General features: G+C 36.3%; 2 protein-coding genes across 8 annotated transcripts in view; both read right to left on the reverse strand.

The window, feature by feature from the left end:
- LOC135125429 (uncharacterized) overlaps window positions 1-27,797 on the reverse strand; it is a 127,714-nt gene that overhangs the window by 82,288 nt on the left and 17,629 nt on the right. For 6 of the 7 annotated variants that reach the window (XM_064051050.1, XM_064051049.1, XM_064051048.1 and 3 more), the window contains exon 2: window positions 18,413-18,657. In XM_064051050.1, the coding sequence (XP_063907120.1) occupies window positions 18,413-18,508 (96 nt within the window). In that variant the 5' untranslated portion in view covers window positions 18,509-18,657. The remainder of the gene's footprint in view (window positions 1-18,412; window positions 18,658-27,797) is intronic. The other variant, XM_064051046.1, reaches the window with a different exon arrangement.
- LOC135124856 (protein spinster-like) lies at window positions 24,290-27,343 on the reverse strand. The gene is made up of 3 exons (XM_064050079.1): window positions 25,956-27,343; window positions 25,826-25,876; window positions 24,290-24,401 (listed from the first exon to the last, which is right to left on the reverse strand). Exons 1-3 carry the CDS (start codon window positions 27,341-27,343, stop codon window positions 24,290-24,292), a joined length of 1,551 nt encoding a protein of 516 aa, XP_063906149.1.

Raw genomic sequence — 27,797 nt, forward strand, 5'->3', positions numbered from 1 at the left:
TTTTGTAGTTCCTGATTAAATCAATAAAATAAATTTACGCATTCATTAATTTTTTTTGAGTCACCCTGTATATGCAAATCGAAAAAATTTGAATGGAATGATAAATCACAAGAAGAGACTCACCATATTTTGTACATTTTAGATAGGATTTATTCAGCAAAATTTTGTGGTGACGTCATAAATTTTTTAGGGGGGACGACCAAATATGTTTTGATCAAAAATTTACCATGCTTATGATAATTTTAAAATATCTTCAAGATTTCGAAGCATTCGGTTTTGTAGTTCCTGAGTAAATCAGTAAAATAAATTTACGCTTTCATTTATTTTCTTGAATCACCCTGTATATGTATGCAAATCCAAAAAATATGAATGGAGTGATAGATCACAAGTACAGACTGATCATATTTTGTACAGTTTAGATATGATTTATTCGGCAAATTTTCGAGCTGACGTCATCAAGTTTTTGGAGGGGATAAGCAAATATATTTCGACTAAACATTTATTATGCTCTTTATAACCTTAAAACATCTGCAAGATGTCAGAGCATTCCGTTTTGTAATTCCTGATTAAATCAATAAAATATATTTACGCATTCATTAATTTTTTTGAGTCACTCTGTATATGCAAATCCAAAAAATATGAATGGAGTGATAAATGACAAGTACAGGCTCATCATATTTTGTACATTTTAGATATGATTTATTCGGCAAACTTTCGAGCTGACGTCATCAAGTTTTTGGAGGGGATAAGCAAATATATTTTGACTAAACATTTATTATGCTCTTTATGACCTTAAAACATCTGCAAGATTTCAGAGCATTCGGTTTTGTAGTTCCTGATTAAATCAATAAAATATATTTACGCATTCATTAATTTTTTTGAGTCACCCTGTATATGCAAATCCAAAAAATATGAATGGAGTGATAGATCACAAGTACAGACTCATCATATTTTGTACATTTTAGATATGATTTATTCCACAAACTTTTGAGCTGATGTCATCAAGTTTTTGGAGGGGATAAGCAAATATTTTTTGACTAAAGATTTATGATGCTCTTTATAGCCTTAAAACATCTGCAACATTTCAAAGCATTCTGGTTAGCAGATTAAAAATAAATTAAAAAATGTTGTTTTATAATTTTGATTTTTTTCCAAAAATCTGGACGTTTCGGGTGAAAAGTCGATTCAGAGTTGTAAACTACATGTGTAGGACTATGTTATTTTATACAATTGAAAACCCATTTACTATGTACAATTTTGAAGTGACGTCATCGCATTAGTGGTGGGGATGATTAGACAAATTTTGGTTAGCGTTTTACCATCTACATGATATTCTTAATATAAGTACAAAATTTCACAACAATCGGTCGAGTACTTTCGGAGATTATCTGTCTAATAAAAATCCGGGGGCAGACGGACAGACGGACAGACGGACGGACAGACGGACGGACAGACGGACGGACAGACGGACGGACAGACGGACGGACAGACGGACAGACAGACGGAAATGGGAGACCTATTTCTTCGTCTTCTAGGGGTCATGAAAGATCGAGAAAACGTAAAAGTAGAGAGTCGGCCGACGGACTCGATTACAATACTTCCTTTGCTTACGCTCGGGAAGTAAAAATCAGCCGAGAACTCTAACAATCAGCTTATGGTAGAGCAGGCGATAAGGGTTTTACCTGGAAAGTCGCTTCCGTAAATTTTAGTGGCGTTCCTATCGGCAAAGTACTGAACTAACGGCTCAAAATTTGTCGAATTGATACCCATGTTTTCAATAATTGTTAGTTTTTGTTAAAAATTCTGCTAACCAATAGATCATTAATTTTCCTGTGATATTCCTGTTAAAATTATTCTACGTATTTTGCATTAATTTGTGGTATATTTTGATTTTAATAAACGCATTATTATTTAAACAAATTGTACCACTAACAAACATTTAATGACTCTGCGGCCTGTAAAAAGTGATGTTTTATCCATGTGCGAATTTTCAAGCGATTCTATGATGGTTATCACCACTGGGCGGAAAAATATCTTACGGATGCAATTCCCCAGTTGAAGCAAGGTGTGTTTTACGGCGAGTAGCGGGTACGCTTTGATCTGGTCCACAAGGTCGTAGCCAGTGCGTCGCTTGGAGTGTTTACAGCTTGTTAAAAAACTACTTCTATATTACTATATTACTTCAAATAAAAATACTCGATGCCCTTTTTAATTTTTCAAACACATGACCACAGATTTGTGATCTTGAAATGTTATATTATGTTGATATAGTCCAAAAGAAAAATATATTTGTAATCAAACTATCGCCGCGACAGCACTGGATCGAGCGTATGAAACACAATTCCGCGCGTTGGTTATCACTCAAAAAACTTGAAAAGAAAACACACAATGGTGCTTTTGTTACGATATTTCTCAGCCATATTTTTTTAATTGATTGAACTGGTCTCTGCGCTCTAGAATATGAAAAAAGCTGCAATTTGATGTATGATACATCTATATTAATATCATTTTTTCATACAAAAAACCCCCTTAAGGCGAGCCGTCACTGATCACTGGGACTAAACAGATGGGTGTGCTGGGTGTCAACACCGTGATAACGCAGATGAGTAGGCGTGGATGGTAATCGTACGGAACTGTGGAATAATTGGGTCGGTTTGGAAGACAATGGGTAAAATTTAACGCATATTGTCAGTGGGTGAAACACCACACGGCAATTTAATTGTTCGTCCCGTCCACAAGACCGATGACGTCATTTCGTCGCAACGACACAAAAATTGGTAGATGTACTGGATGTTATAAAAATTAAAATAATTTGACGGAGCTGATTTATACAGTGCATTCCGTTTTAAGTGAATAATTCCAGCGTGACATTGTGAGCGTATTAATTTCGACCGCCGTCCATTACTCCGCTTCCTACGCCGCCGCCGATATTCCGACCATTTAACATCCACGTCCTTTCGTGCATAATGGATGCACGCTTCGCACTCCGTAAACACGAGTCGGAGAAAATGCGAATTTATTCGCTGGGACGGCTTCAAACTTTTGCTTTTATTAAAGCGAATTTGCATCCTAAATGGACATTAGCAACCACTTCGGCTTTTTTACGAGGGCTTTCTTGGAGTCTACCGGAAAAATGCGCGGCGATTAAGAGCCCGGATTATTCCGAGCCGTTCTGATTTATCGTCTGCTTATTTATTCAAAATTATTTTTTACGTCAGCGTACTTATTTTCCTCTCTCCGGGGTTAATCTCGGGACTGAGCTCAGCCTTTTGTTCTTCCACGGCGACTAATTGAGTTAAGTAAGTGATTTAATTCGGTAAATCTTACGGGGAATAGTCGGGATTGAATAAGCGAGGGCAATTGGAGGCGAATTGGGGTCAAACAGGTGTCACGGTTTTTCTTCCAGGAAAGCCTCGATGGAAATTTTTCGGTTGTTTAATTATGCGAGTGTGACCTCACGTTGTGACCTTTCGCTGGAAAATCTTATGAACACTCGTCACCATTCATGCAGGATTTATCAGATTCAATGGGATTTATTCATACAATTATGCCGACGCCGAACAAGTAAACAACTTTCATTCATGCGGATCGGAGGTTGTACGAGTGATGTAATTGTTTTTGATTAATGGGTATTAGCCATGGGTTTATCTGGGCTCGAACGTAATTAACGATGGGAACGCGATTTCCGAACGAGTAATGATGGGTTTTACAAAAACCATTATCGCTAATTACCAATTAGGCACTGTTTGGGTTCCGATTCGTTAATTGGATAAAATACTTATTCAAATTTTGAGCACTCATCACTTGTTTTAATTAATTACTTTTTTAATAAATCCGTGCGGGAGACAAAGATTAATTGAAGTTGGGGGGATTTAATCAAATTATTTCACCTTTGAAGATGGAGTCGCTTAATTGCTGGTGGAATCGCGTTAAGTTCGGGAAATGTCACGAGGATGGTGAAGGTCAGGCGGGAGTTGGTGTTCGTTTTTGTGGGCTTGTTATCTGTAAACATTGTTCGCGTTATCTTTTATGCGTTCGATAGTTATGGCGAATAACTGTGAAAAAAATTAACGGGTACTGGAAATTAAGTTACGGCTTTTAAGCGCTGGAAATTCCTGTTAAAGGTTCTCAAGGGACCTTCGAGGGTTTTTAAAACAAACAAGATGAATATATTAATCTATGACATAATTAGGCATATTAATAAGATTAATTATGTTGCATTTTTAATCGAGAAACGTGATGTGGTTTTATCAGAAACTACTAACTTAGGTAATAATTTTTTTATTCTTTACAAAATTAGGTTTTAAATCATTAAAATGATGTAAGATGTATAGAGAAAAAATAGGAAATAATTTTTTTTAAATTTCATCTCTTTAGTGTACATAGTTTTAAATACAGGGTGTTATTGAAAGGTGCGTACAATCGCACACAAATGTTTTGAACCTATGGGCGGATTATTTTTGCCGGTCGTCACCGAAGGAGGCGGTCCAAATCGTCCAAGGGCAGAATTTGTAGGTAGGCTCAAACTACAACGAAATTTACGTGTTGACCAAATTCTTACCCTGAATTAGTTTTAATTTTATAAATACCCTATCTAAAATGTTTAGAATATGATGAGTCTATACTTGTGATTTACCATTCCATTAATATTTTTTGGATTTGTTTATACATACAGGGTGACTCAAAAAAAAATGACTGAGTCAATTTATTTTATTGAAGAAATCAAGAATTGCAAAACTGAATACTTTGAAATCTTGTCAATTAGTTAAACCTGTCCTGCTCTAATAACATCGAGAATATGCTCAAAATCACACTAATATTAGGTCTAATTGTGCCGACCATAGTTATAAAATTCACATTAAAGTAAGTCACGGACATTTTTTGAAGTGTACTACATTTCAAAAAGCAAAAAAAAAATGTTCAGTTTATAAACTTCATAATTTTGGTTTAAAGTTTATCAATCATATTTGAAGCTTTATTTTATCCGTTCCATTTGTTATCCTTTACTGCGGTCTCTCTTGGGTCGAGGTGTAACACCGGACCGAACGTTCTTCGACCGATAGGATAATTTATCACTTCCAACATCTTTTCGGTGACAAATTTAATCTTTGCATACTTCAGACTTCAGAGTAGTTAGTGAACTCGTTGTGACCACTGAAATAAACAAAGAGTAAATTTTGAAATGGAACGAAAGTCGAAGAATACTTTCAAAGCCACGATCAAAATGTATTTGCTTATCTTCGCCAAAAAATGCATGACGTCATCGTAAAATTTGATATGATGCGTCTATACCTGTGATTTATCATTGCAGTAATATTTTTTAGATTTACTTATACAGCCTGTCTCAAAAAAAGGTCACTTCGATTTTCGATTTTTCGTTTTTTCGACCAACAGTTTCATCGAATTAGATTTTTCAGTTTCCATTTTTCTATCAACTTTTCGATTTTATTACTTTCTAATTTTCTGATTTTTCAAATTTGCGGTATTTTGATTTTTCGAGTTTTCAGTTTTTTGGTTTTTCGATTTTTTAATTTTTCGTTTTTTTGATTTTTCGATGTTTCGATTTTTTAAGTTGCCATTCTTTCAATTTTCGATTTTTCGTCTTTCCATTTTTAGATTTTTTGATTTTTCTGTTCGTCAGTTTTTAGACTTTGCAATTTTTTTGCATTTTACTTCCCGAGCGTAAGCAAAGGAAGTACTGTAATCGAGTCCGTCGGCCGACTCTCTACTTTTACGTTTTCTCGATCTTTCATGACCCCTAGAAGACGAAGAAATAGGTCTCCCATTTCCGTCTGTCTGTCCGTCTGTCCGTCTGTCCGTCTGTCCGTCTGTCCGTCTGTCCGTCTGTCCGTCTGTTGTCACGGATTTTTATTAGACAGATAATCTCCGAAAGTACTCGACCGATTGTTGTGAAATTTTGTACTTATATTAAGAATATCATGTAGATGGTAAAACGCTAACCAAAATTTGTCGAATCATCCCCACCACTAAAGCGATGACGTCACTTCAAAATTGTACATAGTAAATGGGTTTTCAATTGTATAAAATAACATAGTCCTACACATGTAGTTTACAACTCTGAATCGACTTTTCACCCGAAACGTCCAGATTTTTGGAAAAAAAATCAAAATTATAAAACAACATTTTGAAATTTAATTTTTAATCTGCTAACCAGAATGCTTTGAAATGTTGCAGATGTTTTAAGGCTATAAAGAGCATCATAAATCTTTAGTCAAAAAATATTTGCTTATCCCCTCCAAAAACTTGATGACGTCAGCTCAAAAGTTTGTGGAATAAATCATATCTAAAATGTACAAAATATGATGAGTCTGTACTTGTGAACTATCACTCCATTAATATTTTTTGGATTTGCATATACAGGGTGACTCAAAAAAATTAATGAATGCGTAAATATATTTTATTGATTTAATCAGGAACTACAAAACCGAATGCTCTGAAATCTTGCAGATGTTTTAAGGTCATAAAGAGCATAATAAATGTTTAGTCAAAATATATTTGCTTATCCCCTCCAAAAACTTGATGACGTCAGCTCGAAAGTTTGCCGAATAAATCATATCTAAAATGTACAAAATATGATGAGCCTGTACTTGTCATTTATCACTCCATTCATATTTTTTGGATTTGCATATACAGAGTGACTCAAAAAAATTAATGAATGCGTAAATTTATTTTATTGATTTAATCAGGAACTACAAAACCGAATGCTTTGAAATCTTGCAGATGTTTTAAGGTTATAAAGAGCATAATAAATTTTTAGTCAAAATATATTTGGTTATCTTCTACAAAAAACTGATGACGTCAGCTCAAAAGTTTTCCGAATAAATCGTATCTAAAATGTACAAAATATGATGAGTCTGTACTTGTGATTTATCATTCCATTCATATTTTTGGATTTGCATATGCAGGGTGACTCAAAAAAATTAATGAAGGCGTGAATTTATTTTATCGATTTAATCAGGAATTACAAAACCGAATGCTTTGAAATCTTGGGAATATTTTAAAGTTATTATAAGCATGGTAAACTTTTGTTCAAAATGTATTTGTTCATCCCTCCTAAAAAAATTGATGACGTCACCCTTAAATTTTGCTGAATAAATCCTATCTAAAATGCAAAAAATATGATGAGTTTGTACTTGTGATTTATCATTCCATTCATATTTTTTAGATTTTCTTAAGAGGTGGTTCAAAAAAATTAATGAAGTCAATTTATTTTATTGATTAAATTAAAGGCAACACTTATTATTAGTATTACACCCCAACCAACCCAATTTGGTAGACACAAAATTTGTTAAAGGAAAAACTCGGTTGAAACATAAGGGTAGCACGCTTATTTACATCGACTTTAACATTACAGACCTGCATTTGTTTTATGCGTTCACTTGATTCCGCGAATGTGAACTAGACATGTTTATAATCAACCAATTGTGAATTTCACCGTCAAGAATTAAAATAAAACCCAATGTTTTATATAATAAGCGGAAGTCGAAGCAATAAAACCGACGGTCGTTTTGTTTACAGTTTCTGTGTTTGGCTCTCACGTATGCTGTTACGCCTGTCATCTTAAATTAACAATGTTTATACATACACGATTTTCAGTTGCCTCTGATACGTAGGTATACGTGAGTAAATTGTTTCGTTATTTTATTGATTAGTACAAATCAATATTCAAACGACCCAATTCATTTTCCCGAAAATTTGAGAATATAATAATTTTATTCTTAGTATTACACTACATCTATCCCAACTGATATACGTGTCCTTGCAAAAATGTTGATGACGTCATAGCAATTTTTTTTTAAATTCCCACTACAAAAATGTAATGAGAAAAAAAACACAATAGGCATGCAGTCGTCAAGTTTCCGACAGCGAGGGAAGTACTGTCTAAACTCTTTAGACCAATTTTTTCGATTATATTTTACTTTCCGATTTTTTTAATTTTTGAATTCTCGATTTTACGTTTTTAATTCTTCGATTTTTCAATTTTCCGGTTTTTTAATTCTTCTATTCTCGATTTTTCGATTTTCCATTAATCATAAAATTTTTCGATTTTTCGGTTGTTTTATTTTTCGACCTTCGATTTTTCAACTTTCGATTATTCGATTTTCCATTTTCTGATTTTATGATTTTTCGATTTTGGTTTTTCCGCTTTTGTGGTTTTTCGATTTTTCTGTTTGTTTCAGTTTTTATGGTTCTGCAATTTGCAGCTTTTAGATTTCAATTTTGTTACTTTCCGATTTTCCACTTTTCGATTTTTTGATTTTTTTCGATCGTCGTTTTTTCGATTTTCATTTTTTAGATTTTTTGATTTTTCAATTTTTAGTCCTTGCAATTTTTTTACTTTTCGCTTTTTCGAGTACCTATTTGTTTCATCGAATTTTCGATTTTCAATTTTTCGGTTTTTTCATTTTCCGATTTTCGATTTTTCGACTTTCCAGGTTTAGATATTTTTCGATTTTTTTTTATTTTTCGATTGTTCTCTTCGTCAGTTTTGAGACTGCAATTTTTACTTTTCCACTTTTCTATTATTTTAGTTTCGGATCATTCGATTTTTGAATTTACGTTTTTTTTTCATTTTTCGATTTCCGATTTCCGATTTTTTAATTTTTCGATTTTTCGGTTTTTTAATTTGTCGATTATCGATATTCCGATTTTCGATTTTCCAATCTTCGATTTTTCAAATTCCAGTTTTCGATTTTACACTTTTTGATTCAGTTTTTAGGCTTTGCAATTTGTTTACTTTTCGATTTTTCGATTATTTTACTTTCCAGTTTTTTGATTTTTGAATTGTCGACTTTTAGAGTTTTCAATTTTATGAATTTTCGAATTTTCGGTTTTCCTATTTTTCGATTTTTGATTTTTCCATTTTTCGGTTTTTTGATTTTTCAATTCTCGGTTTTTCAATCTTGCAAATTTTCGATTTTTCAGATTTGTGAATTTCCAGTTTTTCGATCGACCTACGTATTAGATTCATTGAATTTTCGATTTTCGGTTTTTCCATTTTTAGATTTTTGATTTTCCAGTTTTATATTTTCAGATTTTCTGTTTTTCGCATATCTGATTTATCAAATTTTCGACTTTTCGGCTTTTCGATTTTTCGATATTTGATTTTCGAATTTTCGATTGTTCAGTTTTCCATTTTTCAGCTTTTAGACTTCAATTTTTTTACTTTTCGATTTTCCAAATTTTCGAGTTTCAATTTTCAGATTTTTGATTTTTCGATTTTCTTTTTAAATCTTTGAATTTTTCGGTTCTGATTTTTCGAATTTTTGATTTTTAATTTTTCCATTCTTCGGTTTTTAGACTTCAATTTTCTTTCTTTTAAATTTTTCGATATTCTATTTTCCGCTTTTCAGAATTTTCGATTTTCAGTTTTCAGACTTTCGATGATTAGAATTTTGGATTTTTCAGTTTTATGATTTTTCGATTTTTAGAAAATTTGAGTAGTCGAATTTTCGATTTTTCAATTCATCGATTTTTCTATGTTCAATTTTTCAATTTAAATTTTGCGATTTTCAATTTGTCCATTGTCGATTTTTAGAATTTTCGGTTTTTAAATTTTTTCATTCTCAACTGTTAGATTTCAATTTTGTTACTTTCGGATTTTTTGGTTTTCGATTTTCCAATTTTCAGAATTTCCAAGTTTCTTTATTCAGATTTTCGATTTTCCACTTTTTCGATTTTAGATTTTTCGAATTTTTGTTTTTCCAATTTTTTGCCTTTTCAATTTTTCTGTTCGTTTCAGTTTTTGGGCTTTGCAATTTTTTTTACTTTATATATTTTGATTATTTTAATTTCCAATTTTTTTTATTTTGGTTTTTGATTTTTTTAATTTTCAATATTACAAATTTTCGACTTTTCGATTTTTTGGTTTTCCCGTTTTTCAATTTTCGATTTTTCGATTTTTGAGGTTTGTGAATTTCCACTTTTCGATCGACCTAGGTATTTGATTCATTGAATTTTCGATTTTTTGATTAGCCATTTTTAGATTTTCGATTTTTACGATTTGCATTTTTCGATTTTCTGTTTTTTGCATTAGTGAATTTCAGTTTTTCCGATTTTTGATTTTGCGCATATTTGATTAATCAAATTTTCGAAAAAGTTACCATGCTTACAAAAACTTCAAAACATCTACAATATTTCAAAGTATTCAGTTTTGCTATTCTTGATTTCTTCAATAAAATTAATTGACTCAGTCATTAACTTTTTTGAGACACCCTGTATAACCAAATCTAAAAAATATTAATGCAGTGATAAATCACAAGTATAAAACTCATCATATTTTATACATTTAAGATAGGATTTATTCTGCAAAATTTTGAGGTGATGTCAAAAATTTTTTAGAGGGGATAAGCAAATATATTTTAATTAAAAATGTATCATGTTTATCATGATTTTAAAACATCTGCAAGATTTCAAAGTATTCGATTTTGCAAATTCAAAATTAAATTGCAAAATATTGTTTTATAACTTTGATTTTTTTTCCAAAAATCTGGACGTTTCGGATAAAAACTCAACACGGAGTCATAAACTACATGTGTAGGACTATGTTACTGTATACAATTTAAAACCCATTTACTATGCATAAATTTGAAGTGACGCAAATTTAATAATTTTGCGACATTTATGAAAAACATATCAGTTAACAAAAATGGCACGTTTTTATTATTATGCCAGTTACATGTCACTCAACGACAATATCCTTTTTTTTTTTTTAAGACTATTTTATTTGAAAAAGTGATGAAATTTTTTATACGGAACAATTGGTCGAAAGATGTTAGAAAGCAAAATAATTCATGTCCGGACCATCGTTACTCACGAACGAAAGTAACCATTATTTTATGGAAACAACTACCTGCTAAATCTTCTCCGACAAATTCGAGAGAACTGGTGTGAGCCATAAATATTTCTTACCAAATGTATATATAACTACTGTCCGTCCCGTTATTGTCAATAAAATTTTATAGGGTAAAATGTGAATTTCGTTGTAGTTTGAGCCTACCTACAAATTCTGCCCTTGAAGGATTTGGACCGCCTTCTTCGGTGAGGGCAGGCAAAAACGATCTGCCCATAGGCTCAAAACATTTGCGTGCGATTGTACAACAAAATGGACAGTTCTTGGCGAAGTCTAAGAAGTCGGAAAACTTATTTTGTGTTATCAAAATTATAAGGGCAAAATTAATGTATTTAAGTAAATCCTAGCAACTGTAACAATAAAACTTTTGTCAAGACTAAATGTTGCTATAGAAACGAAAGATGGTCTTTTTATCAGAGGCGTACAACGAATTTGGACATAAATTTTAATAATTTTTATCTCTAAAAGGAGAACACTTTTACCTGAACTTTTTTTAACTTTTAGCACCTATACTTCGAGACCAATTGGCGATTTTATTTTGTACGTACCTTTCAATAACAGGCTGTATAGAATTGCTTATAGAGGTGACTCAAAAAATTAATAAATGAGTCAATTTATTTATTGATTCAATCAAGAATGGCGTACCTACTTCAATTTTCCGAAAAATTGGGAAAACAATAATACTGTTATTATTACTATTAACCTACCACTAGTAGAACCTCCAGAAAATCCTCTTACTCCCTTCTACCATTAACTCCACACTTTATACACCAAAAACCAAAAGACTTTTAAAAATCACTCAATGTATATCTTTAATTAATACTCAACATTGGAAGAGATATTTCCGGTTCCGCGAACTCGTTAAGAATGGCTTCGGTACATTACACCCCCTCCTGGCTCCCTCCACGACCTATTTTCCAGTCCGCGAATTCCAAGAACCGAGTCGTAGGATATATTTCCAACAAATTCGCCGCACGATTTTCTCCAAGAAATATCGATTTTTATAAATCCTCAATAGATACAACCCGCGAAAAAGTAACTGCAAAAATCGAATTTTAAAAATTACTAAAAATTTCAAAATACACAACTGTGGTCTATGAGTCCGTCTTCACTTTTTACCTTAGATTTTCAGACTAAAAATGATCAAAATTATAAGGAAGTTCTCTAGTTACCTCGCTCGCTTTCAAAAATAGTTAAAAGAGCCCAATATATTTTTAAAAATAAAATAACTATCAATTAAAAACACATGTATACGTACAGGTCGACAACCTGCGTTCAAAAATAAATCAAAACATAAAACAAATATTGACTCCGATTTTTCACTATTGTCTGTCAGTAGCGGAATTTTTGCAGAGATTAGCTGACCCCATTAATAAGAAATAGTTTCAAAATCTCGCTGTAAAAGTAAAATGTTAGCCGGTTTTCGAGAAAAATGAGCACCGATAACGAAAAAACCCGTTTTTAATCTAAGCCAGTTATCTAAGCCTCGTAAAATCGAGATCTCTTACGCAACCACTTGCATTGTTTTATCACTTCACCCACAATCGCAACAGCGACCTCTTGCACAACTAATTAAATCCTACATTGTATCAATAATTTTTAAATCTTAATTGGCATTATATAACCCAGTTGTGGGCGGCTTCGAGCATCGCCGCGTGAGATTAATTAAAATCCACCTCGCATATTAATTTGAATGCAAAATTACGTCACCGATTTTTTTTCGCGGAACTAATCAATTAGGCCGATTTATCATTATCATAGTGGACGCTCAGACAGACAGCCCGACGGCTCCGCCCGTAAACGACACTCTTAATTAAACGCTACACGCCGCTGCACGAACACAACCAGACATTCATCAAAATTATTTGCATTTACTTGGCTTTATTACGCTTCATTTAAAGCTACCGGCGGTATTTATGCAAATCGGCTTTATCAGGACCGAAGGAATTTAAAAATCTGGCGTGCCGGCGATAATTAAAAAATTGGTGGAAGGGTATTTCGATGGAAGTTCTTTCGCCCTTGAGAAGAAAGTTCGCGTCTTTGAAAAATTATCAAAATTGTTTGCGATTTTTGTTTGATTGAAATTTCAATTCAATTTTGTTTGATGTTTCGATTTTGTACCTTTTTGTTTTTTAAATTTTAATTTGTTCAACCACAATCGGTCCCGTAGTTTCGGACAGCGATACTTTCTCCAATTAATGACATCCCTTCGTGTGTTAAATTTTCGTGTTCGTCGGGCGCTGTTTGCTCAAAATACAAATTAAAATTTATGAGAAAAGAACCATAAAAGTGCGCTTTTATGGCCATGGTAAATATATTGACTCAAGTATTAGACGCGAGATAAAAAGTCGAGTGGTGTTTAAAAACCTAAGAGGGGCATTAAAGTCGATTAAACGCCGGAAGGTTCACTGGTATTTCGATAGCGGTAATACGGACGACGTCTGTCTGCTGTACATGATGTTAGATTAAATAAATAGAGGAAACTCGACCGCTTAGTTAGTTAGTTAAATGAATGGCCACGAGGCTGCCAAGAAATCCGACGATTTTTATCGTTGGCAACATTTCTTCCGAATGACTGTGAACATCGCTAAATTAAGAGCCGACTACTGAAGCTTTCACCTACTTATTAACTACTAACACTAGTAAATGTCACTCTAGTACGACTATTTTTCAAATTTCAGGAGCGCCGCAAGGGCGTCCTCTCGCTCCCCAGTCTTTCTCGTTTCCGTCACCGATCTCAACCACCCGAAAATCAAACAAAGCACAATCGTGCGCTTCTTTCCCGTTATCAAATATTTGTGTCAACCTCGCCAACTCGATTAAATATTTATGAAGCGTAATCAGCATTCCGCACTCGCGTTTGTAAATTAGCAAAAGTAAATGTTTATGGTTGTTAGAACAGGTTATCGTCGTCGTTCGTGATTGAAATGTTTATTTTTTGCGCGGATCTCGGCGCGGATTAAACTAGCGGACCGATGCGTCGATACTCTTTTGTTTTACTAAATTGGCCCATCGGTTGTTGTAATTTGATGCGTGCTGCGATATGCAAACGCGCGTGCTTAAACGGTAGAATAATGAGGGTCGGGGGTTGGTCTTCGTGGGGAGGCTGTTTATTAAATTTTCTATTGGAGTTATCGTGTTTATGGTTGTTTGAGTAAGTTGTTAGTGCTGGTGTTAGGGTCCGGTGGGGGTGATAATGCGTCTTGTTAAAAGAGGGCTCTTGGGGGTTGTTACTGTGTTGGTTTAATTTATTTGGGTGGAGGTCCGTACGGGTTTTGCTAGATTTGGTGCGAGTGGTTTTTCCAAAAACACATCAAGGGTGGCTTGGGAATGTCTTTCCGCCTTATCATACGAGGCATTTTTTTGACATTTCAAAGCCGAGCTTGACACCAGTATAGAATACTTTGATTAATCGATTTTTTTGTTTTTTGACTTCAATTTCTCGATTTCGCGTTTTTTCGATTTCTCACTTTTTCACTTCTTCAATTGTCGGTTATTCAATTTTACGATTTTTCAAGTTTTTGATTTTTCAATTTTTCGATTTTTTAAATTTACGATTTTCGACTTCGATTTTTCGGTTTTTCAATTTTTCAATTTTTGATGTTCTAAAATTTCGATTTTTCGATTTCTCAATTTCTTGATTGGTTTTTCGCATTTTCAGGCTTATGATATTTCAATTTTTCGATTTTTAAAATTTGTTCTTTTTCGCCTTCTTCATTACCCATTTTTGAATTTTTCGATGTTTCAGTTTTGGGATTTTTCAAAATTTCGATTCTTTAAGTTAGATTTCTCAGTTATTCGTTAATTCTTTTTTATTTTTCAAATTTTTAAATTTTAGATTTTTGAAGTTTTGATATTTCAATTTGTCGATATTTCGCTTTTTTAACTTCTTGGTTTTCGATTTTTCGGTTTTTCAATTTTCAATTTTTGACGTTCCTTAATTTTCGATTTCTCAATTTCTCAATTAATTGATTTTTTAGGTTTTGTAAATTTTTTATTCCCCGATTTTTCGATTTTTTAGTTTTTCACTTCAATTTTTCGATTTTTCGGTTTATGATTTTTCAATTTTTCGAAGTTTTAGTTTTGGAATTTTTCTATTTTTTCTAGTGTTCAATTTTCCAACTTTTCGAGTTTAAAATTTTTTACGTTTTCGATTTTTGAATTTAGATTTTTTAATACTTTCAATTTGTTAATTTTCTCATGTTTCCATTTCTCGATTTTACAATTTTCCGATTCTTTAATTTTTTGATGCATTAATTGTTAAAGTTTAAAATTTTAGATTTTTCGATTTCTCGAATTTTTTAATTTTCGATTTTTCAGTTGTTCAATTTCTCGATTAATCGATTTTTTTTGTTTTTTGGCTTAAATTTCTCGATTTCTCGTTTTTTCGATTTCTCACTTTTTCACATCTTCAGTTGTCGCCTTCTTCATTACCCATTTTTGAATTTTTCGATGTTTCAGTTTTGGGATTGCTCAATTTTTCTATATTTCAGTTTAGGAATTTTTCAATATTTCGATTCTTTAATTTCGATTTTTCAGTTATTCGATAATTGTTTTTTATTTTTCGAATTTTTAAATTTTAGATTTTTGAAGTTTTTGATATTTCGATTTGTCGATCTTTCGATTTTTCAACTTCTTAGTTTTCGATTTTTCGGTTTTGCAATTTTCAATTTTAGACGTTCCTTAATTTTCGATTTCACAATTTCTCAATTAATTGATTTTTTTGGTTTTTTAAATTTTTTATTTTTCGACTTTCAATTTTTTTTCACTTCAATTTTTCGATTTTTGGTTTTTTAATTTTTCCATTTTTCGATGTTTTAGTTTTAGAATGCTTCTATTTTTCTATTTTTCAATTTTTCAACTTTTCGAGTTTAAATTTTTTTACCTTTTTTTGGATTTTTGAATTTTAGATTTTTTCATTTTTTCAATTTTTTGATATTCTCATGTTTCCATTTCTCGATTTTTCAATTTTTCGATTCTTTAATTTTTTGATGCATTAATTGTTAAAGTTTAAAATTTTAGATTTTTCGATTTCTCGAATTTTTTAATTTTCGATTTTTCAGTTGCTCAATTTCTCGATTAATCGATTTTTTTTGTTTTTTGGCTTGAATTTCTCGATTTCTCGTTTTTTCGATTTCTCACTTTTTCACTTCTTCAGTTGTCAGTTATTCAATTTGTTCAATTTTGCGATTATTAAAATTTGCTCTTTTTCGCCTTCTTCATTACCCACTTTTGAATATTTCGATGTTTCAGTTTTGGGATTTTTCAATTTTTCTATAGGTATTTCAGTTTAGGAATTTTTCAATATTTCGATTCTTTAATTTCGATTTTTCAGTTATTCGTTAATTCTTTATTTTTCGAATTTTTAAATTTTAGATTTTTGAAGTTTTTGATATTTCGATTTGTCGATCTTTCGATTTTTCAACTTCTTGGTTTTCGATTTTTCGGTTTTTTTCAATTTTCATTTCAATTTTTGAGGTTCCTTGATTTTCGATTTCTCAATTTCTCAATTAATTGATTTTTTGGTTTTTTAAATTTTTTATTTTTCGATTTTTCAGTTTTTCACTTCAATTTTTCTATTTTTGGTTTTTTAATTTTTCAAGTTTTCGGTGTTTTAGTTTTGGATTTTTTCTATTTTTCAATTTTTCAACTTTTGAGTTTAACATTTTTTACGTTTTCGATTTTTGAATTTTACATTTTTTAATTTTTTCAATTTTTTAATATTCTCATGTTTCCATTTCTCGATTTTTCAATTTTTCGATTCTTTAATTTTTTGATGCATTAATTGTTAAAGTTTAAAATTTTCCATTTTTCGATTTCTCGAATTTTTTAATTTTCGATTTTTCAGTTGTTCAATTTCTCGATTAATCGATTTTTTTTGTTTTTTGACTTAAATTTCTCGATTTCTCGTTTTTTCGATTTTTCACTTTTTCACTTCTTCAGTTGTCAGTTATTCAATTTTTTTAATTTTTCGATTTTTAAAATTTGCTCTTTTTCGCCTTTTTCATTACCCATTTTTGAATTTTTCGATGTTTCAGTTTTGGGATTTTTCAATATTTCAGTTTAGAAAGTTTTCAATATTTCGATTCTTTAATTTCGATTTTTCAGTTATTCGTTAATTCTTTTTTATTTTTCGAATTTTTAAATTTTAGATATTTGAAGTTTTTGATATTTCTATTTGTCGATCTTTCGATTTTTCAATTTTCAATCTTTGACGTTCCTTAATTTTCGATTTCTCAATTTCTCAATTAATTGATTTTTTTGATTTTTTAAATTTTTTATTTCTCGATTTTTCGATGTTTTAGTTTTGGAATTTTTCAATTTTTCAACTTTTCGAGTTTAAAAATTTTTACGTTTTCGATTTTTGAATTTTCGATTTTTTAATTTTTTCAATTTTTTAATTATTTCATGTTTCCATTTCTCGATTTTTCAAGCTTTCGATTCTTTAATCTTTTAATGACTTTAATTGTTAAAGTTAAAAATTTTAAATTTTTCGATTTCTCGAATTTTTAATTTTCGATTTTTCAGTTCAATTTCTCGATATATCAATTTTGCGGACTTAATTTTTTTTTAAATTTTATATTTTTAAATTTTTAATTTTTGGATTTTGGGCTATTGCGATTTCTCAATTGTTAGATTTTCTCGACTTCTTGACTTGATTTCTCGATTTTTGATATTTCTTTTCTTGACTCAGTTTTTCAATTTTTCAATTTTTCGATATTTGAATTTTTTTCTTGGTTTTTCGATTTTTCTATTTTTCGGTTTTACGAATTATTAAATTTATGTTTTTTTAGTTTATTGATTTTTCAATTTTTCGATTTTACAATTTTTGGATTCGAATTTTTGACATCTCGGTTTTTCGATTTTTAAAATTTTTCATGAGACTTATTGGAGCGAGGGAAGTTCTATCGAAATAACGTTCGACCACTTTTTCGAAGCTGCATTTGTTCGACTATACCTCAAAGTCGAGAGAATTTTTGTATAAATGCTGCCCCATCTTAACCAAAACATAGTTCCGCCACTGCTTTGAAACGAGCTTATCACATCTAAAAATGTACGTGTCCGTGAAGATGCACACAACAATATAGTAAGCATTTCGCATATTTTCCGTTCTAGGGCGTTCAATTATAGCTGTGGTCGCTTGATCCAATTAACGAAACATTTAAAATAAAAATTCTTAAAACACACAACCAGTTTAATCGACTTTAATCCACGATCGTGACACTTACAATTAAACAAAAATTTAGGTTATAAAACATCCGTTCCGTCAAAGCCCCACAATTTATCGTACTCCCTCCCACTATATAACTCAATCCGACACCTAAACACCATCAATCTAACTTTAGCCACGAAAAAAATGCACAAACGCATTCCCACACTCCGCGCCGCGAAATCCCAAACAAAAGCAACGTACCAAAATCGGGCGAAGCGAAGGTCCGATCCGAACACCGCCACCGACAGACATAAACACGCTCGCGTAAACAGGCCAAAAATAAAGCAAGCGCGGGTAAACGGCACACGCGCGTGGTGGTGACTTACCCTCGAGATCCGCAGCGGCTGGTTGACGTCGGCGCCTCCGTGCAGCCGAAAACCCCACGGGGAACCTCCGTCCAAGACAACTTCGCGAGTTGTCATGGCCTGCTGGACGATGGCGGCGGCGTCGGGCCAGTTGGGCCGCGGCCAACGCGATCACTCCGAACGCAAGCCACGCTGATGCGGCGAGTCATCGATCAAAATAGACATGCACGCCACTGGACGGTGGTAGCGGGCTCAATTGGCGGCTGCTGGAAAAGCGGAAGAGCAGTGTTAGTGCGGCATTCAGGCAACTGGTGCGAGGACAACCAACTTGGAGATCCAAGTCCGCATTCATTTATTAAAAAAAATATATCGACATTTTTTACGATTTTTATTTTCTAATAACCTCTATAAAGTTAAAACCAGTCCTGCAGGTGAATTTTTAAATTTTTCTTTTTTCGTTTCTTCAGTTTTCGAATTTTCAAAATTTTCAATTTTTTAATATTCCAACTTTAAAATTTTTGAAATGGATTCAGAGGTTTTCACGGCCAGTTATTGTTAGAACGGGGGTTTTCGGGTTTGAACCGTCTGAAATTTAAGGAAGGTTTCAACGGTGAAGGGCGAGAGAACGGTAAGTTCACTGAAAAACGAGAAACTGAAGTTAAACTTCTCCTGAATTTAAAAAATTTTTCAATGTTTAGATTTTTCAATTTTTTATATCTTCAATTTTTTCAAATTTTTAATTGTGATTTTTTTTCAATTTCTCGATATTTCAGTCTTAAACTTTCCAAATTTTCGCTTTTTACTTTTTCAATTTTTTTAATTTTGGGACAAACAATTATAAAATTTTTCGATGTTTCGATTTTTCAACTTTCGAATTTTTCAATTTTTCTATTTTCAGTTTTTTTGTTTCAGTTGTTTAATTTTTCAACTTTTAAACTTTTGTATTTTCTGATTTATCACTTTTTTGTTCTTAAGATAATTCATGTTCGCAGTTTGAATTTTACAATTTTTCTTTCAAATTTTCCTAATTTTAAAATTTTTGATTTTTAAATTTTTCAATATTTCGACCTAGTTTTTCAATTTTTATATTTTACTGTAATTTTTCGATATTCTACTGTAAAATTTCTCAATTTCTCGATTTTTCGAGAGTTTGACAACAATCGGTCCAGTAATTTCAAGGGTAGGTAACAGAAACAGACAAATAGACAAACAGACCGACAGACGGAAACGGTGGACTCATTTCTTCGTATTCTAGGGGTCATGAAAGGTAGAGCAAACATAAGAGTAGCCAGTCGTCCGCTGGATTAGATTACAATACTTTCTTAGCTTACCCTTGAGAAGTAAAAATCAAAACAAAAACTATGAAGGCGTTGACTAAAATGTCAAAACTGTCCCAACTGTCACGTCAATTTCGCTGCGCACTAGTTCGATGGGTGACCACAACAAACCCGCCTCCGCAGAGCCGCCCCCAACCTCCCCGCCACCCCCCGACAAACGCAAGTACTACGACGCGTCCATCCTCATCCTCATCCAATTCGTGGGCTCCTACGAAGGCATAATTCGCATGGGTTTCTTCAAGGACGTCAAAAAGTACTTCGACGTCGACGACACCGGCGGCCAGTTGATCCGGGTCGTCTTCATGTTGTTCTTGATGACGACGTCTCCCGTTTTCGGGTATGTCGCAGACAGGTTTTCCCGGAGGTACCTCGCCGTCATCGGGATGACTGTGTGGAGCGTCAGTAGGCTATGTGCATCACTGATGACCAAATTCTGGGCCTTGTTGGTGATGCGGGCCTTCATGGGGGTGGGCCAGGCGTGCTTCACCGTCGTCGCCCCGAGTCTCCTGGGCGATTTGTTCGTGGGGGACACGCGTTCCAGGTTGCTGGCGGTGTACTACCTGATGGTGCCTATAAGCATAGGCACCAGCATGATCGTGACTGGGGAAGTCGCTAAAGTGACGGACAGCTGGAGGTGGAGCATGAGGATTACTGTGGTTATGGGGGTGGTCAGCGCGGTGTTGGCGGGGCTGGTGTTACGCGAACCGGTTCGGGGCGAGCTGGAGGGGCTGCAGTCGGAAGCCACCCCTTTGAAGACAGACTTGAAAAACTTGTGGGAAAACAGCACCTACGTGACCAACGTGCTGGGTTTGACGACTGTGAGTTTCTTCATGGGGACACTAAACGTGTGGATACTGAAGCTCTTGTGCTGGGGGATGAAGATTACGTACCCCAACTCCGACCACCCTAGGGAAGAGACTGTGTTGGGGTTGATTCTTTGTCCGTCGGGCTGCTTGGGGATACTGGGGGCTTATTTGCTCTCGCGACATTTCAAGAAAAAGTACCCCCGTGGGGACCCCCTGATCTGCAGCGTGGCCGTTCTGACGTCGACGCCGCTTTTCTTCATCGTCACCTACTTGATGAAGACCGACGAGTACGCCACCTATGTCGTTCTATTCTTTGGACTTTTTTGTTTGAACATGATTTGGGCTGTCACCGCAGATGTTTGTTTGGGGGTGGTGGTGCCTTCGAGGAGAGGGAGCGCCTTCGGGATAATGGCGTGCGTGGTGCATGCGGTGGGGGACCTGGGGAGTCCATACTTGACGACACTGGTTTCAAATGGGCTTTACTACCAGTACCAACACGAGGAACCGCATCCCCAAAACGAATATTTGACCCTCCAATACGCGGGGTTTTTGTCCTTGCTGGTGGCGGTGACGGGAAGCGTCTTATACTTTATGGCTTCTATTTTCATTGTGGAAGACCTGACGAAGGCGCAAGGGGACACCACCGCCCCGTAAAAGTAGAGTTAAGTTTAAGAAGATGTACTTTTAATAGAGAATTAAAATGAAATCAAAAACAATGTATCTCTAGTGATAGGTGTTTATTCATATAATTTTTTGTAATCCAGTCCACTTTCATAAAAAAAAACATCGAAAATGTCAAAACTGTCACACTGATGTCCCATAACAAATCTGTCGCCACAGAGCCGTATCTTGGGCAGCTGGAGGTGGAGTATGCGGGTCACCGTGATTGTGGGCGTCGTCAACGTGGTGCTAGGGCTATTGGTGCTGCGTGAGCCGGCTCGTGGTGGTCTGGAGAGACGACACGTGGAAACCACACTTTTGAAGGAGGATCTGAAGTACCTTTTAGGGAACAGGACCTACGTGGTCAACACGCTGGCTATGACGGCTATGACGTTCTGCACGGGTGCCCTACGACTGTGGATGCCGACGCTCTTGTACCGGGGTTTGAAAGTCAAGTACCCCGACGTCGACCACTACAACGTGGGCTCTGTGTTCGGACTGATGAGTGTTGTGTCAGGCGTCCTAGGAGTGCTGGAGCTTATCTGATCGCGCGGAAGTTAAAGCAGAAGTCCGCTCGAGGGGACCCTCTGGTCTGCAGCATGGGAGCGCTGGCGGCGACTCCGCTAATCTTCACTCCACCTACTTAGTGAAGACCGGGAAGTACACCGCCTACGTTGTCTTGTTTTTTGGACTTCTTTGTTTGAACATGATTTGGGCTATCACGATGAATATTTGTGTGGGGGTGGTGGTGCCTTCGAGGAGGGGGAGCGCCATCGGGATAATGGTGTTCGTCGTACATGCGCTGGGGGACGCGGGGAGTCCGTACATAACGGGACTAGTTTCAGATGGGCTTTACTCCCACTACCAGAGCCAGGAACACCATCCGGATAACCTATTTCACGCCCTCCAACACGCGGGGTTTTTGACGCTGCTGGTGGCGACGGTGGGGGGCGTCTTGTACTTTGTGGCTTCCCTCTTCATCGCTGATGACCTGAAGAAGGCGAAGGGGGATGCCACCGAGTAAAAGTAGGGTTAGGTTTGAAAAATGTATTCTTAACGGAGAATTAAAATGAGTTGTTTCAAAAAGCACCACACGACATTTTGTTCGTAAAAGGAGAAGCTTCTTTGTACCTTTTTCTTTGTTCAGCCCGTTTTTCGTTGTTTACGTGTTCTTCCGCTTTAGCCACGGCCCCCACGATGATCAGCCGCTAGCTGGCGGCGACTGCTGGGGGCGGCGCGGGACGAAAACTACCGGTTTATTTCACAATTGACACTTTGTCACCAATTTATACAATCATTGCTTACTAAGATCTGGCAACGAAAAAGTTTGGTTTTTGAACCATGGCCGACTAGTATAAAGATTATGGCCTGTCCAAGAGGTACCATACGTGTTGCCATCTATTAATAATTACACTTAATAATTTAGCAAAATTTTAATTTCATTTGACATTATGAGACTTCAAAACGTGTAATGGTGGTTTGTTTCGGTATGAATGCCTTTGTGCCTTTCAAAAAGTGTTAATAATTCTTTTGTCGTTTTTGAATTATTAATAGACAGGCCATAATCTTTATACTAGTCGGCCATGTTTGAACGAATCAAAGCTAGCGAAATGTATCAATCCCAAAGAGAAAATCATGAAGTTTTATAAAATTTGAAAGAACATGATATACAGGGTGCCGCATCCAAGTCTGGATATAGGGAATTATCATGGGAATTGGTTTTTATTTTATAATATCTCCCCAGATCACTTTAAAGCTATTATTGAGTGATGACTTTGTAGAGATCGAAGAGGGCTATCGGCCAGTATTTTTTTCAAATCGTTGCATCGCGCTCATTCATTGTAAAAAGGTTTTAAAAATCGTATTTTGAAATTCGCGCCTGATCCGATTTGTCGCGAAGTGTTCCGTCGTACTGTCGAAGTTCGGCGATCGCGTCTTTCCATTAACCATGCAAAATCCAAATGTCAAAATGAAATTTGCAATTATTCTTCATCAGAAATCAACGAACAACTCAAACTGAATTATTTTATCCAGTGTGATGATTATTGTAGGACAAATTAAACGGAATAAATGCACAAATTGATCCATTCATTCGTCATAGTGCGCGACCCTGTCAAACGAGCCATTTCGAACTACACTCAGACCGCATCCAAAAAGCCCGAGATGAAGACTTCGAGCAGCTGGTCTTCCTCAAAACCCCATCAAAGCCCATCGGCAGCATTGTGACATTTTCTGGGAGCCCTCAAGCTAGGTATGTACTCGCGCTGCCTCACTCAGTAATCACTGAACGACTCAAATTGAATTATTTTATCCAATATGACGATTATTGTAGGTCAACTTAAACGGTATAAATGCACAAACTGCACAAAATATTTTATTAGGTTATGTTGCTGGTGCTGGTCGAGTCTTTATTACTAAAATCTTGTTAAAATGCCATGTTCTACTGCGATTAGATGAAAAAGCGAGGGCCCGCTTTTCTTATTGTGTGATGGTAAGATTTACCATCAAAACAGGGCGCTTTTGAAGAGAACCTTTTTATGAACCATTTAGATAACTACAAATAACAAAACTTAACAATTGTTGATGAATGAAGTAATGAAATATTGTACGAATCTGGAGAAGTATTGCACTATTTTCAAGAATTGCTTAAAAAGACTGCTCTCAGCAGCTGTACAGTAAGTAAGCCGATCTTCAAAACCCCTACGCGTGTTGATCAGCATTTGAGTTGAAATCTGAAGACGATGTTGCTGGATTGCTTGTTTCAGCGCTTCTCTGTTTGTATAACTGGTATTGTCTGAGTGCAGATGGTCGTGAAGAAATCTCCAAAGAAAAAATTCTCAGGGATTTAGATCCGGCGAATGCACAGGCCAATGGGGCGGTGCAAACTTTCCATTCCAACACTGCGGGAAAATACTGGTTCAAATAAACAACATTTATGCGAGCTGTATGGCTGGAGATTTGGTTCTGGATGTAAAAGACCTGCTGCAGATGCCGCACCCTTCGAGTCCCAGGAAGTATTTGCTGAGCTAGCGTATTGTCCTACTTCTGAGCATTCAATCCGGATTCGATGAAAAAAGGTGCAATAACATGATGTCCTAGAAGCCCCAGTCATACACTGACAACTGCAGGTCATTGATAACGATGGTCATGGACCACGTGAGGGCTGTGTAATGCTCAAATTTGATCGTTTTGATGATTATAACTTCCCTTAAGACCAAATGAACATTCGTCAGTAAAACAAATGTTCCTCAAAAACTCTCCATCAGCCTAGATTCTCTCAAGCGTTCCTTCGTAAAACGTTATACGTGAGAAGTAGTCCTCAGGCTTCAATTTTTTGTCATGATGCTTTTTGAAACTCTTCTATCCCATCTGTTTAACATCCCTAGAAAACGTCGTGCGCACCTGATTTTATTTAATTTTTATCACCTTTGAAAATAAATGTAACTTTATTTTGCGAAATATTTTTATTTTTGTTGTTGTTAACACAATAAACAAATAAACAGTAATACAAAAGTTTCTGAATCCCAAAACACATTCGTAATAGAGAAAAATACTTTAGAATGTTGATGAGTCAATGTTCTAAATTTCTTCCTCAAAAATTTCCTGTAATGAAGATCCTTCCAGGCGGCAAAATTCCATCCCTGCTTAACGAATGTAAAATCAATTGACTTCCAATCTTTGGTGATTCGAAAAAAGTGTGAAATTTATCCAAATTGACCTACAATAATCATCACACTGGATAAAATAATTCAGTTTGAGTTGTTCGTTTATTTCTGAGAATAATTTCTAATTTCACTCTGACGTTTGGATTTTGCATGGTTAATAATTAATGGAAAGACGCGATCGCCGAACTTCGACAGTACGACGGAGCACTTCGCGACAAATCGGATCCGGCGCGAATTTCAAAATACGATTTTTAAAACCATTTTACAGTGAATGAGCGCGATGAAACGATTTGAAAAAAATACTGGCCGATAGCCGTCTTCGACCTCCACAAAGGCATCACTCAATAATAGCTTTAAAGTGATCTGGGGAGATATTATAAAATAAAAACCAATTCCCATGTTAATTCCCTATATCCAGACTTGGATGCGGCACCCTGTATTTAATATACCTAGTATTTTTACTTCCCGAGCGTAAGCGAAGGGTATTGTTATCGAGTCCGTCGACCTTTCATGATGCCTAGAATACGAAGAAATAAGTCTCCCGTTTGTGTCCGTCTGTTCGTCTATCCGCCTGTCTGTCTGTCCGTCCCGATTTTTATTAGACAGATATTCTCCGAAAGTACTAGGCCGATAGTTGTCAACTTTTGTATTTATATTAGGAATATCATGTAGATGGTAAAACGCTAAATGGGTTTTAAATTGTAGGAAATAACATAGTCTTACACATGTAGTTCCCACATATTTTGCCTTTTTTTTTCTCAATCTGGCTTTAATTTTTACTTAACGTAAGTGAAATAACTTGAAGCTAAATATTTTAGTGACGAAGTTATCTCCAATCATTTTCATTGTACGTACCGCCACTGAAAATATGCCTGACAAAGACCGAGAACTAAAATCTATAGATGTATTCTTCCCAAGAATAGCAAAAGACTACCATGTCTATGTTTAAGTGGAGAATTAACTGACCATGGGTCTTCCTTCCAAGAATGTTTCTTTGTCCCGGCGTCGTCGGTACTGCTAGTGGTACCAAATTAAAACACCTCCACCTCACTAAATCTATTTATTGCGAAAAAATCAGTACCGTTGCATTTACTACTTGGCCTGCGATTTCGCTGCTTCAGCCTGTTCTTCGTTTTGCGCGCCCTCGTCTATTTTGAGTAAGTCCTTCATGATGAACGCCGCGTTTAAAAAAAAGAACACCCCCGCTAGCAACTCCACCGCCATCCCCAGGAAGTACGCGTGCTGCAACGAGTAAAACTCGTTGGTCTCCTTCTCCTCCACCTCCTGGTAGTGGTCGTAGAGCCTGTCCGAAATCAAGCCCGTCAGGGACGGACTGCCCGCGTCCCCGAATGTGTGCCCTATCAACAACTGCATCCCCATTGCGAGCGCCCTCCTCGACGGCACCACCACGTTCATGCAAATATCCACCGTGAGAGCCCAGTTCAAGTTCATGAACACGAACCCCCCGAACAGCAGCGCGTACGTCGTGATCCTGTCGCTCATGGAAGCGTAGGTGGCGCCGGTCATCAGCGGCGCCGAGATCACCAGCCCCACGGCGCACACCAGCGGGTCCACCGGTGGGTACGACTCCTTCGCCTGGAACGTGGCCACGTACCCGATGAGCAGCCCCAGAAAGCCCGACACCATGCTGACTATGCCGAAGAGGGAGCTCTCCGTGTACTGATTGACGTCCGGCCGGTGCAACCGGAAACCCAGCACGTTGAGCTTCGGCGCCCACCAGGTGGTAACGCCCGCCGTGAAGGCCACCGCAGTGAAGCCCAGGGTGCAGAACATGAAGCTCTTGTTCGTGAGCAGGTACACCAAGTCCTTGGTCCAGGGCGTTGCCGACATGTGGCGGCCCTCCACTTCGCCGCGCTGGGGGTGTCGCAGCACCAAGAGGATCAGTAGCACGTTCATCACGCCCACGAACACGGGGACGCGCAGGCTCCAGCGCCAAGTCCCGAGGAGCTCGGTCGCCTGAGCACCCACGACGTAGGCCATGCCGTTGCCCACGGGGATGGCGGTGTAGAAGATGGCGAGCAGGCGGGAGCGCCTGTCGCCCACGAAGAGGTCGCTGATGATGGACGGCGACACGGTAGTGAAGCACGCTTGACCGAGACCCATGACGGAGCGGAAGAGCAGGAAGAGCCAGTAGGTGTTGGAGAAGGAGCAGGCGACTGTGGCGGCGTTCCAGAGGCCCACCCCGAAAGCCAGGATGTACTTGCGGTTGTAGCGGTCGCCGAAGAAGCCGAAGACGGGAGCAGAGAGGGTATAGGGGACGATGAAGAGCGTCTGGATGAGCCCGGCGGCTTCGTTCCGGATGTCGAACTCGGCCTGGACGTCGATGAGGATGCCGGCGAGGCTGTAGCGGTCGTTGTAGTTGCAGAAGTTGATGAAGATAAGGATGCACACGTCGACCCACTTGTGCCAGGACACGTGCTCGGTGGTCGCGGAAGTCCTGGAGGTGTTTCGCAGGAATTCCATTGACAGCGGATTTCATATGTCACGGACCGTCATTCATCAGAGCATACTTGTTTTACAATTTTCGGACCACCTCCGCCCCAGGAGATTGATTAGGGTCGGGGCTGTCAAACGGGCCCAATAAGTATCCACTTTTCAGCTGGCGGTGTCAGGAGGCAGATACGAGGGTTCGCCCTTTCAAAGGACTCCAATAATGTTTAATGTGCTGTCCTGAATTGATTTTTAAAGGGTTTCGTTCGCTCTGAATAATATTATGTTTGGGTGGAATGGCCCTCGAAGCTCATCGTCACATGCTTGTGCAAAATTAATGTGAGCTGGAAAGTTTTTTAATAGAGGAAGAGTGTTAATGAAAGAGTGGCGGCGGCGGGGGGGGGGGATGTTTGAGTTGCTTATAATGGAGATTAGGGCGCCGTTTCGCAGTTTCGGACAATTTTCTGGTAATTTTCGTAAGAAATGA

Source organism: Zophobas morio, unplaced genomic scaffold (assembly GCF_036711695.1).
Source record: "Zophobas morio isolate AGI-343-1 ecotype UQ-CSIRO unplaced genomic scaffold, CSIRO_AGI_Zmor_V1 ptg000008l, whole genome shotgun sequence".
Taxonomy (NCBI): Eukaryota; Metazoa; Arthropoda; class Insecta; order Coleoptera; family Tenebrionidae; genus Zophobas; species Zophobas morio.